Genomic DNA, 15,859 nt, shown 5'->3' with positions numbered 1-15,859 from the left:
AGTTAATGCACAGAGCCCTCTAAGGCCATGTTTCCATGTCTAGAATGATATACTGCTGTGAACAGACTTGCAGTTGCCAAGAGGAAGGCAGGGTAGGGGAGGAAAGTAATGGGAGTTTGGGATTAGCAGAGGCAAATTATTATATATAGGATGAATAAACAACAAGGTCATACTGGATAGTACAGGGAACTCTAATCGATATCATGTGAAAAGAATATGAAATATTAAAAGAATATGAAAAAATATAAATACATATATATAACTTAGTCACTTTGCTATAGAGAAGAAATTAACATGCTATTATATATAAATTATACTTCAATAAAATTTAAAGAATCATTGTATAGGATGATTAGAAATAGGGCTGTCTAATTATACAGGATTCTTGCATAATTCAGTTATTTCCATTTCTTTGTCTATGAAGACACAGCAGTATTTGGGTCCTGGGGAGGCTGTATTTGGGCCCAGATTTCTCGACTAAACTGTCGAGAAAGGTACAGATTTCCCTGGGAGCCCTAGATCCAGATTTCTAAACAGGTCAAAGAAGCTCTGCCCTACTTTCGAAGGTCCTCGTGGTCACCTAAAATGGTGGTTTGCCAGCCTCCTTTTTCCATGCCTCGTCTGTCTTCTCCTAGCCCAGAGAAACTTCCGAAGGAGAATGTGCTACGAGTTGGGGACACATCCAGGTGATCCTCATGCAGCAGGAATGGCACTCCCATTCTCCGAGGCCGCCTCTTCCCCGTGTGGTGGAATGGGATGGAACCTTTCCTCTCTCTGTCTTCTTTGCGGCTCTTGAACTACAGGGGTAAGAGATGAAGGTCAGGCACAGGGCAAAGGCAAGGTTACCATTTGCTTCCCAAAGGGTTGGAGTAAAATTCAGGAAATGTTCCAGGAAAAGGAGACCCAGAAAGTCACCAAATGTCATTCAGTAGAGATGCAAGAAATTTCCACAATGTGCAAAGCAGTGAAAGAAATTAAGAAAAAGATAACATATTTCCTAGGTTTTTCTGCCGGGTTGGGCTTGAGGAATGTTTCTCCAAGTGTTGCCCCTGGACCAGCGTTGGTGCCTGGGAAATTGTCAGAAATGCAGAGTCTCAGGTTCAACCCCAGACATACTAGATCAGAAAGCCAAAAGAAGAAGTCCAGCAATGTTTAACAAGTCCTGCAGGTGATTCTGATGCTTGGTAAAACTTGAGAAACCCTGGGATAGTATATAGGAACCCTGAGTCATCATGTAGACCAATCAGTCTTTTTCTATTCCATTTTTCAAGACAGATCCCCTGTTTCAGCCAAATGACTTCAGATGCATACCTCTGTTCGTAGGAGAGGCAAAGAAGATTCAGAATATGCATTGGTACAACCCTATGACCTATCAATCAAAGAAATTCAAGATCCAGTATATCTAAGAGTTTAGAATTGCCTGAAGTTTTTAAAATATATTAATGTCTGGGCCTAATCTTCAGCAATTGTGACTTCATAGATCCAGGGTCAGGCCTGGGCCCTTGATTTATTAAAAGTTCTGCAGAGATTCTCATATGCAGTCAGAACTGAAAACCTCTTTTCTCCCCACTGATTAACATTTTTAGAAAAACTACAGCATTTGTCTTTTACTAAATTATCAATGTTGCATAGCAAACTCTGAGCTTATAGATAGGTTGGTAATTCTGTGTTCTTCATTGACACAAACTAGTCATTTTGCAAAAGAAAAAAATAAGCCACCACACATACATTATCTTACACATATTATTTTCTATTTGATTAGCTCCATTTGCTTATAAAAAAGAGAGAAGAGTGGATTAATAAGAGCATGAAATATTTAGTTAGAAGACCTAGTTCTGAGGTTGGACTCAACCTTTCTAAAACTATCTAAAGTTTCTAAGGTGCAGTCTTATTTCTATTTTATTGTTGAAAATAACAGTTAACATTTATTGAGTACTTGCTAAGAACTAGGCCCAATAAAGACTCTACACACATAATCTCAATTATCATAACCTTTTGAGGTAAGTATATTATGTACCCATTTATAAATGAAGAAACCAATATCATTTGGCCAGTATCACATGGGTAGAAAATGGTAGGAGTGGAATTTGAACCAATCAACTGACTCCCAAGTCACTTTATTTACACAAAGACTCAACCTTTAATTTCCCAGTTTTAGTGTTCTAGATTCTTGTGGATGTGCAATAAATGTTTGCTGAATGGAAACCTACACTGTCACTCACAAAGAGAAGTGACGGTAGTAAAGCTAGAGGTCAGTTATAAGGATTTACCACGTTATCACAAAGCTTGGTTTTTCTATTGCCTTAAAAGTTTTAAGAGATGACTTCAAGAATGAATGTTTTATGATGATCCCATTACTCTAAGAACTGCAATAAGACTCAGGTTCTTAGGTGCAAATTGTGGAGAATAAAAGTCTCATTGGATTAAATCAGAATTATTTATATGAAGTGCTTGGTAGAATGAGATGAGCTATACAAATGTTTGATACCATCACTGCTACCACGACCATCTCCATGACCACACTACTAGAAGCACTTGACACATATCATCAGGATGGAGCTCTGTAACAACCCCACATAATGTGTAAAATGGGAAGAACTCATGCACAGGGAGGGAATGTGAAAGGTCATCTGCCCAAGGTCATACCGCAAGTCAGTGCTTTAACTGGGAGTGGACCTCTATTCTGAGGTCCTTCCTCAACCCACCTGACTCAGCAGCACAATCAGAAGCATTTCATGCCCTACTGTTTTTTTGTTGCTGTTTTTTTTTTTTTTAAGTGGTTCTCCTCACCTTCTTAAAAATGTTCATGCCAAGATCTGAAGAAAGATCTGGGATGGCAGACCTGCGTAGATTCGTCAATGAAACTTTGGAAAAGGCTTCAGGACTGAGAGATTTCTCCTCTTCATTACACTTCATGGTGAGATCCTTAATAGACAATAAAAATAGATTAATGGTCAAGGACTTAGAGATATATTTCATATTACAATAGAGATATATTTCATATTAATTGTAACTTCTTTTCGGAGATTTCAACAGTGAGATCACAAAGTTCCAGATTTAGGAAAGCCAAGAAAATAAGAAGGGAGTAGGTATTTCTTTTTCTATTTAAAAAATGTGTTTTTCCATTTAATGATTCACCAGAGGAGCTATTCACTCTGGGCAGAATCATCTATTACTAAAACAGAACATATGTTCTTTTCATTCTGATATCACTCCTGTTTATTTCCAGAATATGCAGACATATTTCAGATACAGCCAATTCACATTTCAATAAACTCAAACAACTGCAACACATTGCAGATCATACTTTACATATTTAACATGTTGAAAAAGAGAACAAGTGTTTAAGCTGCTATTAGTACTTTCACTTATCAAAAAGTGATTTTCACGGGGATGTCATCAGGACATATTCAGTTTATTCCTTCAAACATCTATAATAAACAGCAAGACTATATATCAAAAGCCAATATTGTGAAAGGTGACATTGAGGCACAGGAAAATTTTGAGCTATGCAAAGGAGGTTAAATCATATTCAGTAAAACACCAGTGTCATGCACTTTGTAATATTGGTAATTGACAGTTAAATACAAAAACTCTTTATTAACTAGCACTTTGATTAGCCAGGAGACCCATATTCCATTATTATGGATCAACAGAAGCTTGCTCTAGATTAGTGTGTGAAAGAGGCATTTAGAAAGCACTTCTTTGGCTGGTAAATTAAATGCAAAATGGAATTTTGCAAAATAGAACAGCAAAATGGTCCAGTAGTAAAAGATGGAAAGGAAAGGATAATAGTATCAGGGGAACCCAACAACCAAACAGTCAGCAATGGTATAAATAAGAGCTGGATACACAGAAGGAAAAAAGACTGTTATGGCCAAGTTGTTTGTTGAAAAAACAATGGACCCGAGATGCTCTTACCTGGGTTTTATGTGTGTTCACTAGTGAGGGAGCTGCTGCCACCATGGAGCTACTCCTGGGTCTGGGCAGGAGAGGAATATCTGGCTCTGGGGGCTTTTCTGGCTTCTCTTCCAACATGTGTCTCAGTCTTTGTAGATAGTACATCAGAGACCACTGAGTGCCTTCCTCAGACCAGTGCGGCTGGAGTAGGCAGCGAAGAACAGCAACATCAAAGTAGGTGGCATAGCGGGACCTTTGGCATGGAGGTATCACGAGAGAGACCCTGTTTCCAATGGCAGAAAGCACATGATTATACTAGAAGTCATACATTCCAAGGGGTGGCAAAACATGGCTTATAGCTCCACTTTTCTCACTGGTTCATTCAGTCATTTACTTGTCTCTTGTTTCATCCTACCATCCTCCTAAGTGGTCTCACTCATCCTACTTTTGCTAGATACTACCTAGAAGTAGAGACACTGGAGAGAGTTTTGAAGGTCAGGTAGCAATTATCCAGGCAAAACTGAGGATTGGTCAGGAGAGTGGGTCAGCATTTCAGTCAGAGGAAACAGTGCCTATGGAGGAACGGAGTTTAAAAAGAAGTCATGAGTCTCAAGCAGGTGGAGGAGAGTCAAGTAGTCAGTACAGTTAGTGAGTAATTTGGTGGTGGTGGTCTATAGAAACAGATGAGGTTCATATTATGATGTTTCTTTTATATTAAGGTTATACATCAGGTTGACTTATACCTTGATAGAAATGGGAATAATCCTTATGTGTAGTACTTCATAAGGATTTTTAAATTTCAATTTGATAATGTTATGTAAAGGAGCCAAGGAAACTGTATAGAACTAAACAAACAAAAGCCCCTAAACTTACATGCTGTCCAAAAGTCATCTTATTAACATAGTAAAAGATAATTGTTCCGCTCATCACTTAGGATACCCTAAGGATTATAGGGACTTTGAGACAGAAACAAGGATGAAGACAAAATATTATATATTTCTTTTTATAAATCACAATATCACAAATTCCAATGAAATTTCCAGAGAAATTAATTGAATGGATAAAAAAAAAATTGGGAGTAATCAAAAAAGGTTTAAGAAGAAATGTAAAGAGTATAAATTGCAAGACATTAATCTGTGTTATACAACAATAATATTTAGTCAAGATTTTAAACAAGAGTTCAGTGGTATAAAATATGAGCTACAAAAGATTCAAGTATTTATAAATATTTAATATATATAAAGATCAAGAATCAAATTACTTCAAAGAATATACTAGTCAATAAATAATATTGGCATAATTGACTTACTCCTCAGGAAAAATTTAATTTAGCCTGTCTTAAATTAATATATTTTATTTACCAAATAAAATCAAGATAGATTAAAATTTAAATGCAGAAATATAAAGCCATAATAGTACTAGAAAAAAAATTGGCTATTTTTTTTTTTTAACTGACATGGAGTGGAAAAGGACTTTATAAGAATGTAATGGTCCCAAACTTAAAACACAATGTACATCAACAGGTGAGTAAAAAAACAAATTGTGATATATTCATATGACAGAATACTACTTAGCAATAAAAAGGAGAAAAGTATTATATTCAATAATTGTGCTGGGTAAAAAGAGTATGTTTTCACTTATACAAAATTCTGGAAAATTGCAAACTAACCTACAGTTACAGAAAGCAGATCAGTGGCTGCCTGTAAATGAATAAAGACTGGGGTTCAGAATGGGGAAAATTACAAAGGGCACAAAGACATTTTAAAGGGTGATGGATATGTTCATTATCTTGATTATGGTGATGTTTTCATAAGTGTATATAACAGTATATAATAAGGCACAGAGTGACTGGAGCTGAAACATTGGGATTTCATTTAATTCTAACTTTGAGTAGATAAGAATCCATGTTATACTTTCAATAGTAGCCATATAATAGAAACTTCCTTCCAAAACAAGAAACAAGGAGATTAGAGAAAATACAATCAATTGACAGAGAAGGAAAAAAATAAACATAAAATACATAAGTATATACTACTACTAAGTCACTTCAGTCGTGTCCGACTCTGTGCGACCCCATAGACGGCAGCCCACCAGGCTCCTCCATCCCTGGGATTCTCCAGGCAAGAACACTGGAGTGGGTTGCCATTTTCTTCTTCACATAAGTATATAAAAAGTATAAAATAAAATAAAATGGAAAATATAAATCCAAAATGTCAGTCATCAAAATGAATAATGAATACATTAATGGGATAAAAGACAAGAATGTTTATAGTGGATTTACAAAACAAGGTTTAGTCACATTCTAATTAGGAAATAAAATCCTAATATTTGAGGACACAGAAAGTTAGGAAGGGAGAGAATAGGTATAGATATGTAAATGTAATTAAAAGGAAGTTGGTGTAACAATAATAAAAAAACTTTGAGGTAAAAAGTATCGTTAGGGGAAGCACATTGATTGAAACTGCCCACCCTGGCCAGGCTCCATAGTAGCCATTTGCATGAATTGTTTTATGACAGGAGGTCCTGGTAAAAAACATAAAACTAAAAAGCCTCCACCAACCGGAAGAGTTTGGAAAAAGGTCAAAAGGAGACACCACATGTCTGACCACCTCCCAGAATCCTTCTCTCTGGCATCCATCTTGGCTGAACAAGGCATGCACCACCAGGAAGGACTCTGATTTAGAATGATCGGCTAAAGACAACCCGGAAACTAATCCCATCACCATAGAATCCAAGACTGCAGGCCATGTGACAAAACTGTTTTCCTGGGTTCCCTTACCATGCTGCTCTCCACCCAGGTGCCCTTTCCCAGTAAAATCTCTTGTTTTGTCAGCACATGTGTCTCCTCGGACAATTCATTTCTGAGTGTTAGACAAGAGCCCAGTTTCAGGCCCTGGAAGGGGTCTCCCTTCCTACAACAGTATTATTAGGTATAAAGATGGTTACCATAACATTAAAAGGAAAACTAAGCCAAGAAGCTTAAATTCTTAACGTGTGTGTGAAGTCGCTCAGTCATGTCCTAGTCTTTGCCACCCCGTGGACTGTAGCCCACCAGGCTCCTCTGTCCATGGGATTCTCCAAGCAAGAATACTGGAGTGGGTTGCCATTTCCTTCTCCAGGGGATCTTCCCAACCCAGGGATCAAAACCCGGGTCTCCTGCATTGCAGGCAGATGCTTTATCCTCTGAGCCACCAGGGAAGCCTAATAAGTGCTACCAAACACTTAAAGCAAAAGCTAAGAGACATGTAAGGGGAAAACAAACAAACAATAATAGTGGTACTTTAACACACATTTTTCAAGCAAATAGCAGATCAAGCATATATAGAGATGAGTAAGACTATAAGTAAGTCACTGCAGATGGTGACAGAAGCCATGAAATTAAAATATGCTTGCTCCTTGGAAGAAAAGCTATGACCAACCTAGACAGCATATTAAAAAGCAGAGACATTACTTTGCCAACAAAGGTCTGTCTAACCAAAGCTATGGTTTTTACAGTAGTCATGTATGGATGTGAGAGTTGGACTATAAGGAAAGCTGAGCACTGAGGAATTGATGCTTTTGAACTGTGGTGTTGGAGAAGACTCTTGCAAGTCCCTTGGACTAGGAGATCCAACCAGTCAATCCTAAAGGAAATCAGTCCTGAATATTCATTGGAAGGACTGATGTTGAAGCTGAAACTCCAATCCTTTGGCCACCTGATGCAAAGAAACGACTCCTTGGAAAAGACCCTGATGCTGGGAAAGATTGATGGCAGGAGGAGAAGGGGACAGCAAAGGATGAGATGGTTGTGAGAGGGTAACAGGAAGGAAGGCTAGGGGTCTCCAAACAGAGAAAATACGCTGCAAGTGTCAGACGTTTTTTCTCTCTCTCTTAAGTGGCAAGAGGAAACAAAATACATGTGTCAGATTTTTTTTCCTTCTCTATGCAAAATTAAAAGGAGGTTTCTCTTAAAATTCTGTGTTGCCATGACGATACCAGGTTCTACCTGAACTAACCTTTTCTCAAACCTTCAGCTAACCAATGCATTTTACTTATAGAAATGTTTTTCTTAAGATATGTTAATGAACTATGCATTTACCCTAGACTCTGTCTTTCTTCAAGTGGGTTCCCCATAAGACTCAGAACTGATAAGGGCTCAACAAACCAGTATGTTTTACTCGTACATTGTTCTCCTAATCTATGTTTATGAAACTATATATTTACTTGGAAACCTGCTTTCTTCAAGATTCATGGCCAGAGATGACTCACCTTGTGCCAATGTTATCTCAAAATGCATGTTGTGGATGAGGGGCCTGGTGCCACTCTAAGTTTTGAGACATTTCCTTTCCTAGCTTGCTGATAGGTATATAACATACTATTAAAGGCTAGCAGGGGGGTACTCTTTCTGCCCCCTTCTGATGTCTATGTCAGAAGCTTTGTCCATCTCTTTTATATTTTAATAAAACTTTATTACACAAAAGCTCTGAGCAATCAAGCCTCATCACTAGCCCTGGATTTAATTCTCTCCTCTGGAGGCCAAGAATCCCGGCATCTTTCATGGCTCAGCAACAACCTTTCAGTTAGATGGCATCACCGACTTGATAGACGTGAGTTTGAGCAAGCTTGGGGAGTTGGTGATGGACAGGGAAGCAGGATGTGCTGCAGTCCATGGGGTCACAAAGAGTCGGACACAACTGAGCAACTGAATTGAACTGAACTGAAGACCATAAGAGATCTGAATACTACATTTAACACTGTTTTCTTGTACCTTGAAATGTTTACAAATTAAGACTCAAAAGAAATGGAAAATTCATCATCTCACATAAACCTAGTACTCTAACCATAGTTGAATTCCAGTAGAAATTAACAGCAAAAAGATAAAACTCTAATCAGTTAGCCAATTTAGAAATACACTTTGAAATAACTCATGGGTCAAATAAAAAGTTGCAATGAGAATTTTTTAAATATTACATGGAATGATAATGATTCCACATATGAAAACTTGTGAGATACTGATAAAGTGGAATGAAAAGAGCATTTAGAGTATTACAAGACTATAGCAGGATAAAGAAACTGTAAAGAAGTAAAAAATAATGAAGTAAGCATCCACCGAGTTGGCCAAAAAGTTTGTTCAGGTTTTTCCCTAGGATGAATAGAAAAATCTGAATGAAATTTTTGGCCAAGCTAATACTTCAATAAGTTAAAAAAAAAAAGTAATAAAACCCCAAACAGTACAGAAAAAAGGAAAGTAAAAGAGGAGCATATACTAATAAAATAGTAAACAAAGGAAAATAGGATTAACAAAATCAAATGTTATTTTTTGACAAAACTAATAAAAATTAATCAAGAAATACAATAAAAGATGTGATCAAGATATGATCATTGTAAAAGCAGACATAACTAGATATGATGATGGTTTCATAATTAAGGGAAAACACTATGATTAATGGGATTAAAAGTTTGAATACCCAGATGAATATGTATTTATCCATCTGCACTGAGTCAAGAAGAAATTAAAACCTAAATAGGCTCACCACCTTTAAAAATGGAATTGTGGTAAATAAAATTTATTTTAAAAATGTATCAAGCCCAGAAAGTTTACAGTCAAATTTCATTAAACATTAAGGAAAAGGGAATTTCTAGTTTTATACAAAGTGTTCCAAAGACAGAAAAAGAAGGGGTGTTCATGAGACTATTGTAAATTTGCTACCGAAATCAGACAACAGTCAGGAGAGGAAAACCACAAGGCACGTTTATGAGCATGAATGTAAAAATAACAAAATATTAACAAACTCCATCCAGCAATGTACAAGTTGGATTTTCCTCAGGAATTTAAGAATGGTTTACTATTAGAAAGTCTATTAAAGTAATTTACTACCTAAAAAAAATTATAGGAGAACATACCCACGTGATTTTCTTAGTAGATACAGAAAACCTTTTATAAAACTGATAATTAACTTATTAAAATCAATAACAAAAATCAGAAACAAGCTATAATAACAAGACAATAGGATATTGGTAGAATCAGGCAAACAGAGAAATGCAACAGAATGGAGAACCCAAAGTCATACTCTCACATACGTGTACACTGACACTAATACTCAATAAAGTTATACATTTGCAGGAAAACAGCCATTCAATAAATGGTGAGAGAAAAACTGAGTTATTTATGTGGTAGAACCAAATCCTTATTTCATACCATCATGTATCAAAAAAAAAAAAAGGCAACTTTAGATGAACTAGAGACTTCAGAAAGACAAAATAGAAGAACACTAAGAATATTTATGACCTAGTATGACAGGATCCTAAAGGCTTCCCAGGTGGCTCCGTGTTAAAGAATCTGCCTGCCAACGCAGGAGACATGGCTTCAATCCGTGGGTCAGGAAGATCCCCTGGAGAAAGCAATGGCCACTCACTCCAGTATACTTGTCTGAGAAGTCCCATCGGCAGAGGAGCCTGGAGGGGTACAGTCAATGGGGAGCCACAAAGAGTTGGATGTGACTGAGTATGAGTGAAAGGATTCTCAAAGAAGATAACTTTCCCAACTATTTTAAGAGAGTACTGATAAATTTGACTATTTCAAATGTAAAACTTCTATTAAAAACATAAACAAACTGAAAAGTTTACAAAATGTAAAACATAATTGCAATGTATTTAGCCTGCAAAGGATTAGTCTTCTTCCTAATAAAGAAGACAAATAGCTCAAATGGGGCAAAGGGTATGGAAGAAAATTTAACCAGAAAGAAAACATTAAGAGAGAATAAACAGAGACTTCACTTCATGAACAGTCAGGGAAATGTAGAGTTAGACCACAATGGGATACCACTTCACACTCAACAAATCTGTGAGACCACAGAAAACTGAAGACACTGAGTTTTCAGTTCAGTTCAGTTCAGTTCAGTTCAGTCACTGAGTCGTGTCTGACTCTTAGCGACCCCATGAATCGCAGCATGCCAGGCCTCCCTGTCCATCACCAACTCCCGGAGTTTACCCAAACTCATTGAGTATTACTGAGGCAAAAAATACTTAGGAATACTCATACACTGCTGGCAAACTCTCTCAGGGTGCAATTTGGCGGTATCTAGGATGGAGGAGCCTGGTAGGCTGCAGTCCATGGGGTCGCCAAGAGTCAGACACGACTGAGCGATTTCACTTTCACTTTTCACTTTGATGCATTGGAGAAGGAAATGGCAACCCACTCCAGTGTTCTTGCCTGGAGAATCCCAGGGACGGGGGAGCCTGGTGGGCTGCCGTCTATGGGGTCGCATAGAGTTGGACACAACTGACGCAACAGCATCACGACTGACGCAACAACAAACTTAGCAGCAGCAGCAGCAGTCAACTTTAGTCGTTACCTTATGATCCAGAAATTCTACCTTAGAAGAACTCTTGCTCATGTACACAGGAATATATGCACAAGAATGTTTATTGCAGCAATTTTGTTACAATAAAAAACTAGAGAACATTTTCAAAGTCAGCCAAAGGAGAATGGGCAAATAAATGCTGGTAGTATATTCATTTAACAAACATGAATTAAGTGTTACATAATTTATCAGACTGGGGTGCTTGTAATGTTCTGTTTTATATGGGTGCTGATTACTCTAGTGTATTCACCCGTGAAAATACACGAACCTAACCACTTCAGTGTTGTGTACTTTTCTCTGTTTCTTCAGAGAATTTTAGCCAACTAAGATCCTGAACTTTCTCAATATGGACTAAAAATCCACTATTTATATATACAGAAAGTCTATACATTTATACACTATATATACCTTGTATAATATACACATTTTTATATACAACTCTGTATATACATTATATATAAAATATAAATATATAATGTAAATATGTATTATGTAATTTGGGGGGCAGTATATCTCTTATTTGCCTCTAACCCCTGCTCCCTGACCCCATCCACTCTCTACCTTTCTCTACCTCCATGTCTGGAAAGATTGGTCTGTATAGACTGTATAGGAGGCTCCCATGCCTTTGGCTGCAGGATGAATTCTGCAGAAGGAGGCTCCCACAGGACATGGGAAGGAAAAAGGACACCAATTCCTTCCTCAGGCTCCTCTCTCCCAGAGATCTGCTTAGGGCTGTCATGGAAGGTCACAGATCTTATTAATCACTTTCCACAGAGTTCCCCAGAGCTGTTCTGTCCCTTTGCCCCTCAAAGAGGTGGGTAGAGAGAAGAGAAGTTGGTAAAAATGCAAAACTCCCAAGTCTTATCCCAAACTACTAATCCAGGTAATCTTTTTTTCTTATTGAAATATACTTGATTTAAAATATTGTGTAAATTCAAGTGTATAGCAAAATGATTCCGTTTTCTATTATAGATTATTATAAGATGTTGAATATAATTCCCTGTGTTATACAATAAATCCTTGTTGCTTATCTATTTTACGTATAGTAGTTTATATCTGTTCATCCTATACTCCTAATTTCTCCAGGTGATTCTTAAATAATTTCAATATGATTGGAGGACAATTACCCTAGAGAAACAAATAATGCATGACTTTTGTACTTGTAAGTCAACATCCAAAACAATTCCTACATGGAAACACTAACTGGAATGATATGTTGGCAGTTTTGTCTCCCTGAGGGTGCCAGATGATTATATTTATGTCTACACACAAAGCTTATTTGACTGAAAGTAATTACTAATGTACAGTTGACTCTCATAGTCATGAACTACTTTCTAACAGATAAGGTCAACTGATAATCAGATGTACAACAGCAAAACTCCCACCGATAAAGAGCTGCTCTCAGAGACTAAAAATGAGTCTGTAACTTAGGCAATCAAAATTTGCTAAGTAAATTCACATTTCAATTGCTTAATATTTAAAGAAACTCTATTTGAAACAAGAATGAAGTTAACAGGTCATTCTATAGCAAATATTATAACGTGAAATACCTCATTTTTAAATGTTACTCAAGTACTAGTTTATTTGGCTTTAAGTGTGAGTTACACTGGGGCGAATAATCAACAAAGGGCTGCTGCTGCTGCTAAGTCGCTTCAGTCGTGTCCAACTCTGTGCGACCCCATAGACGGCAGCCCACCAGGCTCCCCCGTCCCTGGGATTCTCCAGGCAAGAATGTTGGAGTGGGTTGCCATTTCCTTCTCCAATGCATGAAAGTGAAAAGTGAAAGCGAAGACGCTTAGTCGTATCCGACTCTTAGCGACCCCATGGACTGCAGCCTACCAGGCTCCTCCATCCATGGGGTTTTCCAGGCAAGAGTACTGGAGTGGGTTGCCATTGCCTTCTCCGACAAAGGGCAAGAATAAACAATAATTTTTCACTTAGGACAGAACTATCAGACAATCAACTTGTCATGAAGTAACCAATAAAAGTTATTGTAATTAACTAATCAACTATCTACCTAATTAAATGTGAAAAAAAAACTTACATAAGTGAGTAAAGATGATATGAAGGCAGCTTATTGTATAATATGATAAAAGAGTTCTTTCCAACTTTAATATTCTATGATTCTATAAGTTATTTTGTAGGAAAAAATGAAAAATTTCTGAAAGGATGAATATCAGTTTTATTTTAAATGGTATACATAAAAGCAATGAAGAGGAATATATATATATATATATATATATAAAATAATGTTTATATCTACCTGATAAGCTCATGGATGATTTTCAATTTTTAAAAAATATTTGATACCTTAAAACTTTTTCCATAATTAGCATATACTTCTTTGATATGCATAGACTACATTATGACAAAAAAGGGTATCAAAAAACGATAGGAATTGTCTTAGTATATTTTCCAAGCAACTATGGTTTTAAGGAAACCAAGTTATTATTAATCAGTGTTGGGAGATTCTAGTAGAGTGCATCTGAAGCAGGAAAACACTTTAGAAATAATAGACAATCTATGGAGGCAGAGAACTGTGGAAATTAGTCCTGACCCTATGCAGTACTTAATGAAGCAGAAATTAACTCTATGCATATGGTAATTAAAGATGAAATCTGACATTAATTTTTAAAAACCAGCTATCTCTTCTATGATTGCTGAGTTCCAGAAAGAGTGATGTTTGGTTCCGTCAAGGTCAGGACAAAAGAGATGGTGAATTGGATTTCTTTGATAAAAGCAGATAGCTTTTGTTCCTAACATATTTGCGTTGTTTTGTTATTAAAGTTCTCTTTATTTCTGATTAATACATGAACTCCTCCAATGAAGACACATTAGAATTAGCATTTCCTGAAAGATCTACCTTCTGCATCATTTCCATGGCAACCAGCCACTGCAGCTAGGCAAAGAGAAGACGTAATTCATTTTTCTAAAGTGCCACTGAGTTCATATCTAATTCGCACATGTATGGGTGACTGTGTACACATATATATGCCAAAGAATGCATATATACATAGATGACTGAGTGTGGCAGTATTCAAAAATGGGAAAAAACAATGTCCTTTCACAAAGAGGAAACTTTGAACATCGTTGTTATCTTTGTCTTTACATGCAAATCAAAATAAAGCCATTAACAATCAATGTTATTAGAGGAAAGAAGATCATTTGCTATTTATATTTGCAAATTTCCATGCTTACTATGGTTGAGAAAAATTATGCAGGAAATTTAAGTTCCTGGTATTTTATGACCTCAATATTTCACCCTAACATTGTTTCACAATTTTTTAAAGTCAGGCATAAGCACAGTATTATATCTGAGGTAAGAAACCACATTTAAATTAAACTCCTTGGAATATGTATAACAGAATTAGTGAAGAAGGAATATGAAGATACTTAATAACATAATAAAAATAGACATACAGTCATCTATACATATCTCTATACATAAAATGATGGTTACATTGTTATCATTATTGTTTATTGAAATTAGCCTCCAAAATAGCCCTCAATACCTGCCTCCTAATGTTCACAACCTTGTGCAATGTCCTCTCACACTATACTAGGATTGGTTGGTGTGATACAGAATATAGAAGAATTGATGGCATTTATCTTGGTAATTAGGTTATAAAAGACACTGAAGATTCCATCTGGAGATTAGGTTATAATAGAGAGTGAAGCTTCCATCTTGGTTCCCCACGCACTTTCTTGGATAATGTGTTTTGGGGGAAGCCAGTTGCCATGTCATCAGAAGATATTTTGAGAAGCCCCGGTATTGAAGAACTAAACCCTTTGGTCAACAGCTAGATGAATCACCTTGAAAGCAGACTCTCCAGCCCATTCAAGTCTTCAGATGACTGCAGATCAGGCTTGTCATTGAGAGACCCTGAGCCACAGTCATTTAGCTAAGCGGTTTCTGGATTTGTGATCCTCAGAAACTGCTTGAGATAATAAATGTCTTTCATTTTAAGCTGCTAAGAAATTTTGGTAACTTGTATTGCAATTGTTAGCTAATGCAGATTTTGGTATTGAAAATAAGCATGGAAAAAGAAGTGTCAAGTGAAAAATTGAGAGAGGTGAGCTTGGATATGAATGATCATGAAGACTTAGGTATGATGACTAAGGAGTTTAAAATGTATCCTAAAAACTATGCATGGCAACTGAGGATTTGTTAACAAGGGAAGAGAATGATGAGATATGTATTTTAAATTACTTTTGTAACATTATATAGGTAATGGATTAAAAGGAGGCAACACCAAATATAGAGATACCATTAGGGTCACCTGCAGAAATCCAAATAAGAAATGATAGGGATCTGAACTAAGTCAGTGACTGTAAGGTTGGAGAGGAGGAGAGGATTTGAGAGAGATTAAGAAGGCAGAATATAAAGGTTTTGGAAGGGAGTAAACCTCACATTCGGAGAAGGCAATGGCACCCCACTCCAGTACTCTTGCCTGGAAAATCCCATGGACGAAGGAGCCTGGTGGGCTGCAGTCCATGGGGTCGCTAAGAGTCAGACATAACTGAGCGACTTCACTTTCACTTTTCACTTTCATGCACTGGAGAAGGAAATGGCAACCCACTCCAGTGTTCTTGCCTGGAGAATCCCAGGGACGGGG

The 15,859-nt window shown here is 36.9% G+C and overlaps 1 protein-coding gene across 7 annotated transcripts in view; it reads right to left on the bottom strand.

The window, feature by feature from the left end:
* The window catches only part of UNC80 (unc-80 homolog, NALCN channel complex subunit), a 228,877-nt gene that overhangs the window by 180,616 nt on the left and 32,402 nt on the right, over positions 1-15,859 (bottom strand). For all 7 annotated transcript variants that reach the window (XM_044937752.2, XM_044937753.2, XM_044937750.2 and 4 more), the window contains exons 8-10: positions 3,922-4,183; positions 2,791-2,925; positions 581-797 (exon numbers count right to left, since the gene is read on the bottom strand). In XM_044937752.2, coding sequence (XP_044793687.1) covers positions 581-797; positions 2,791-2,925; positions 3,922-4,183 — 614 coding nt within the window. The remainder of the gene's footprint in view (positions 1-580; positions 798-2,790; positions 2,926-3,921; positions 4,184-15,859) is intronic.

The sequence above is a fragment of the Bubalus bubalis genome, chromosome 2, assembly GCF_019923935.1.
Source record: "Bubalus bubalis isolate 160015118507 breed Murrah chromosome 2, NDDB_SH_1, whole genome shotgun sequence".
Classification (NCBI taxonomy): Eukaryota; Metazoa; Chordata; class Mammalia; order Artiodactyla; family Bovidae; genus Bubalus; species Bubalus bubalis.
The sequence above is the reverse complement of the archived record's forward strand: the minus strand, read 5'-3'. Positions and strand labels throughout refer to the sequence as shown.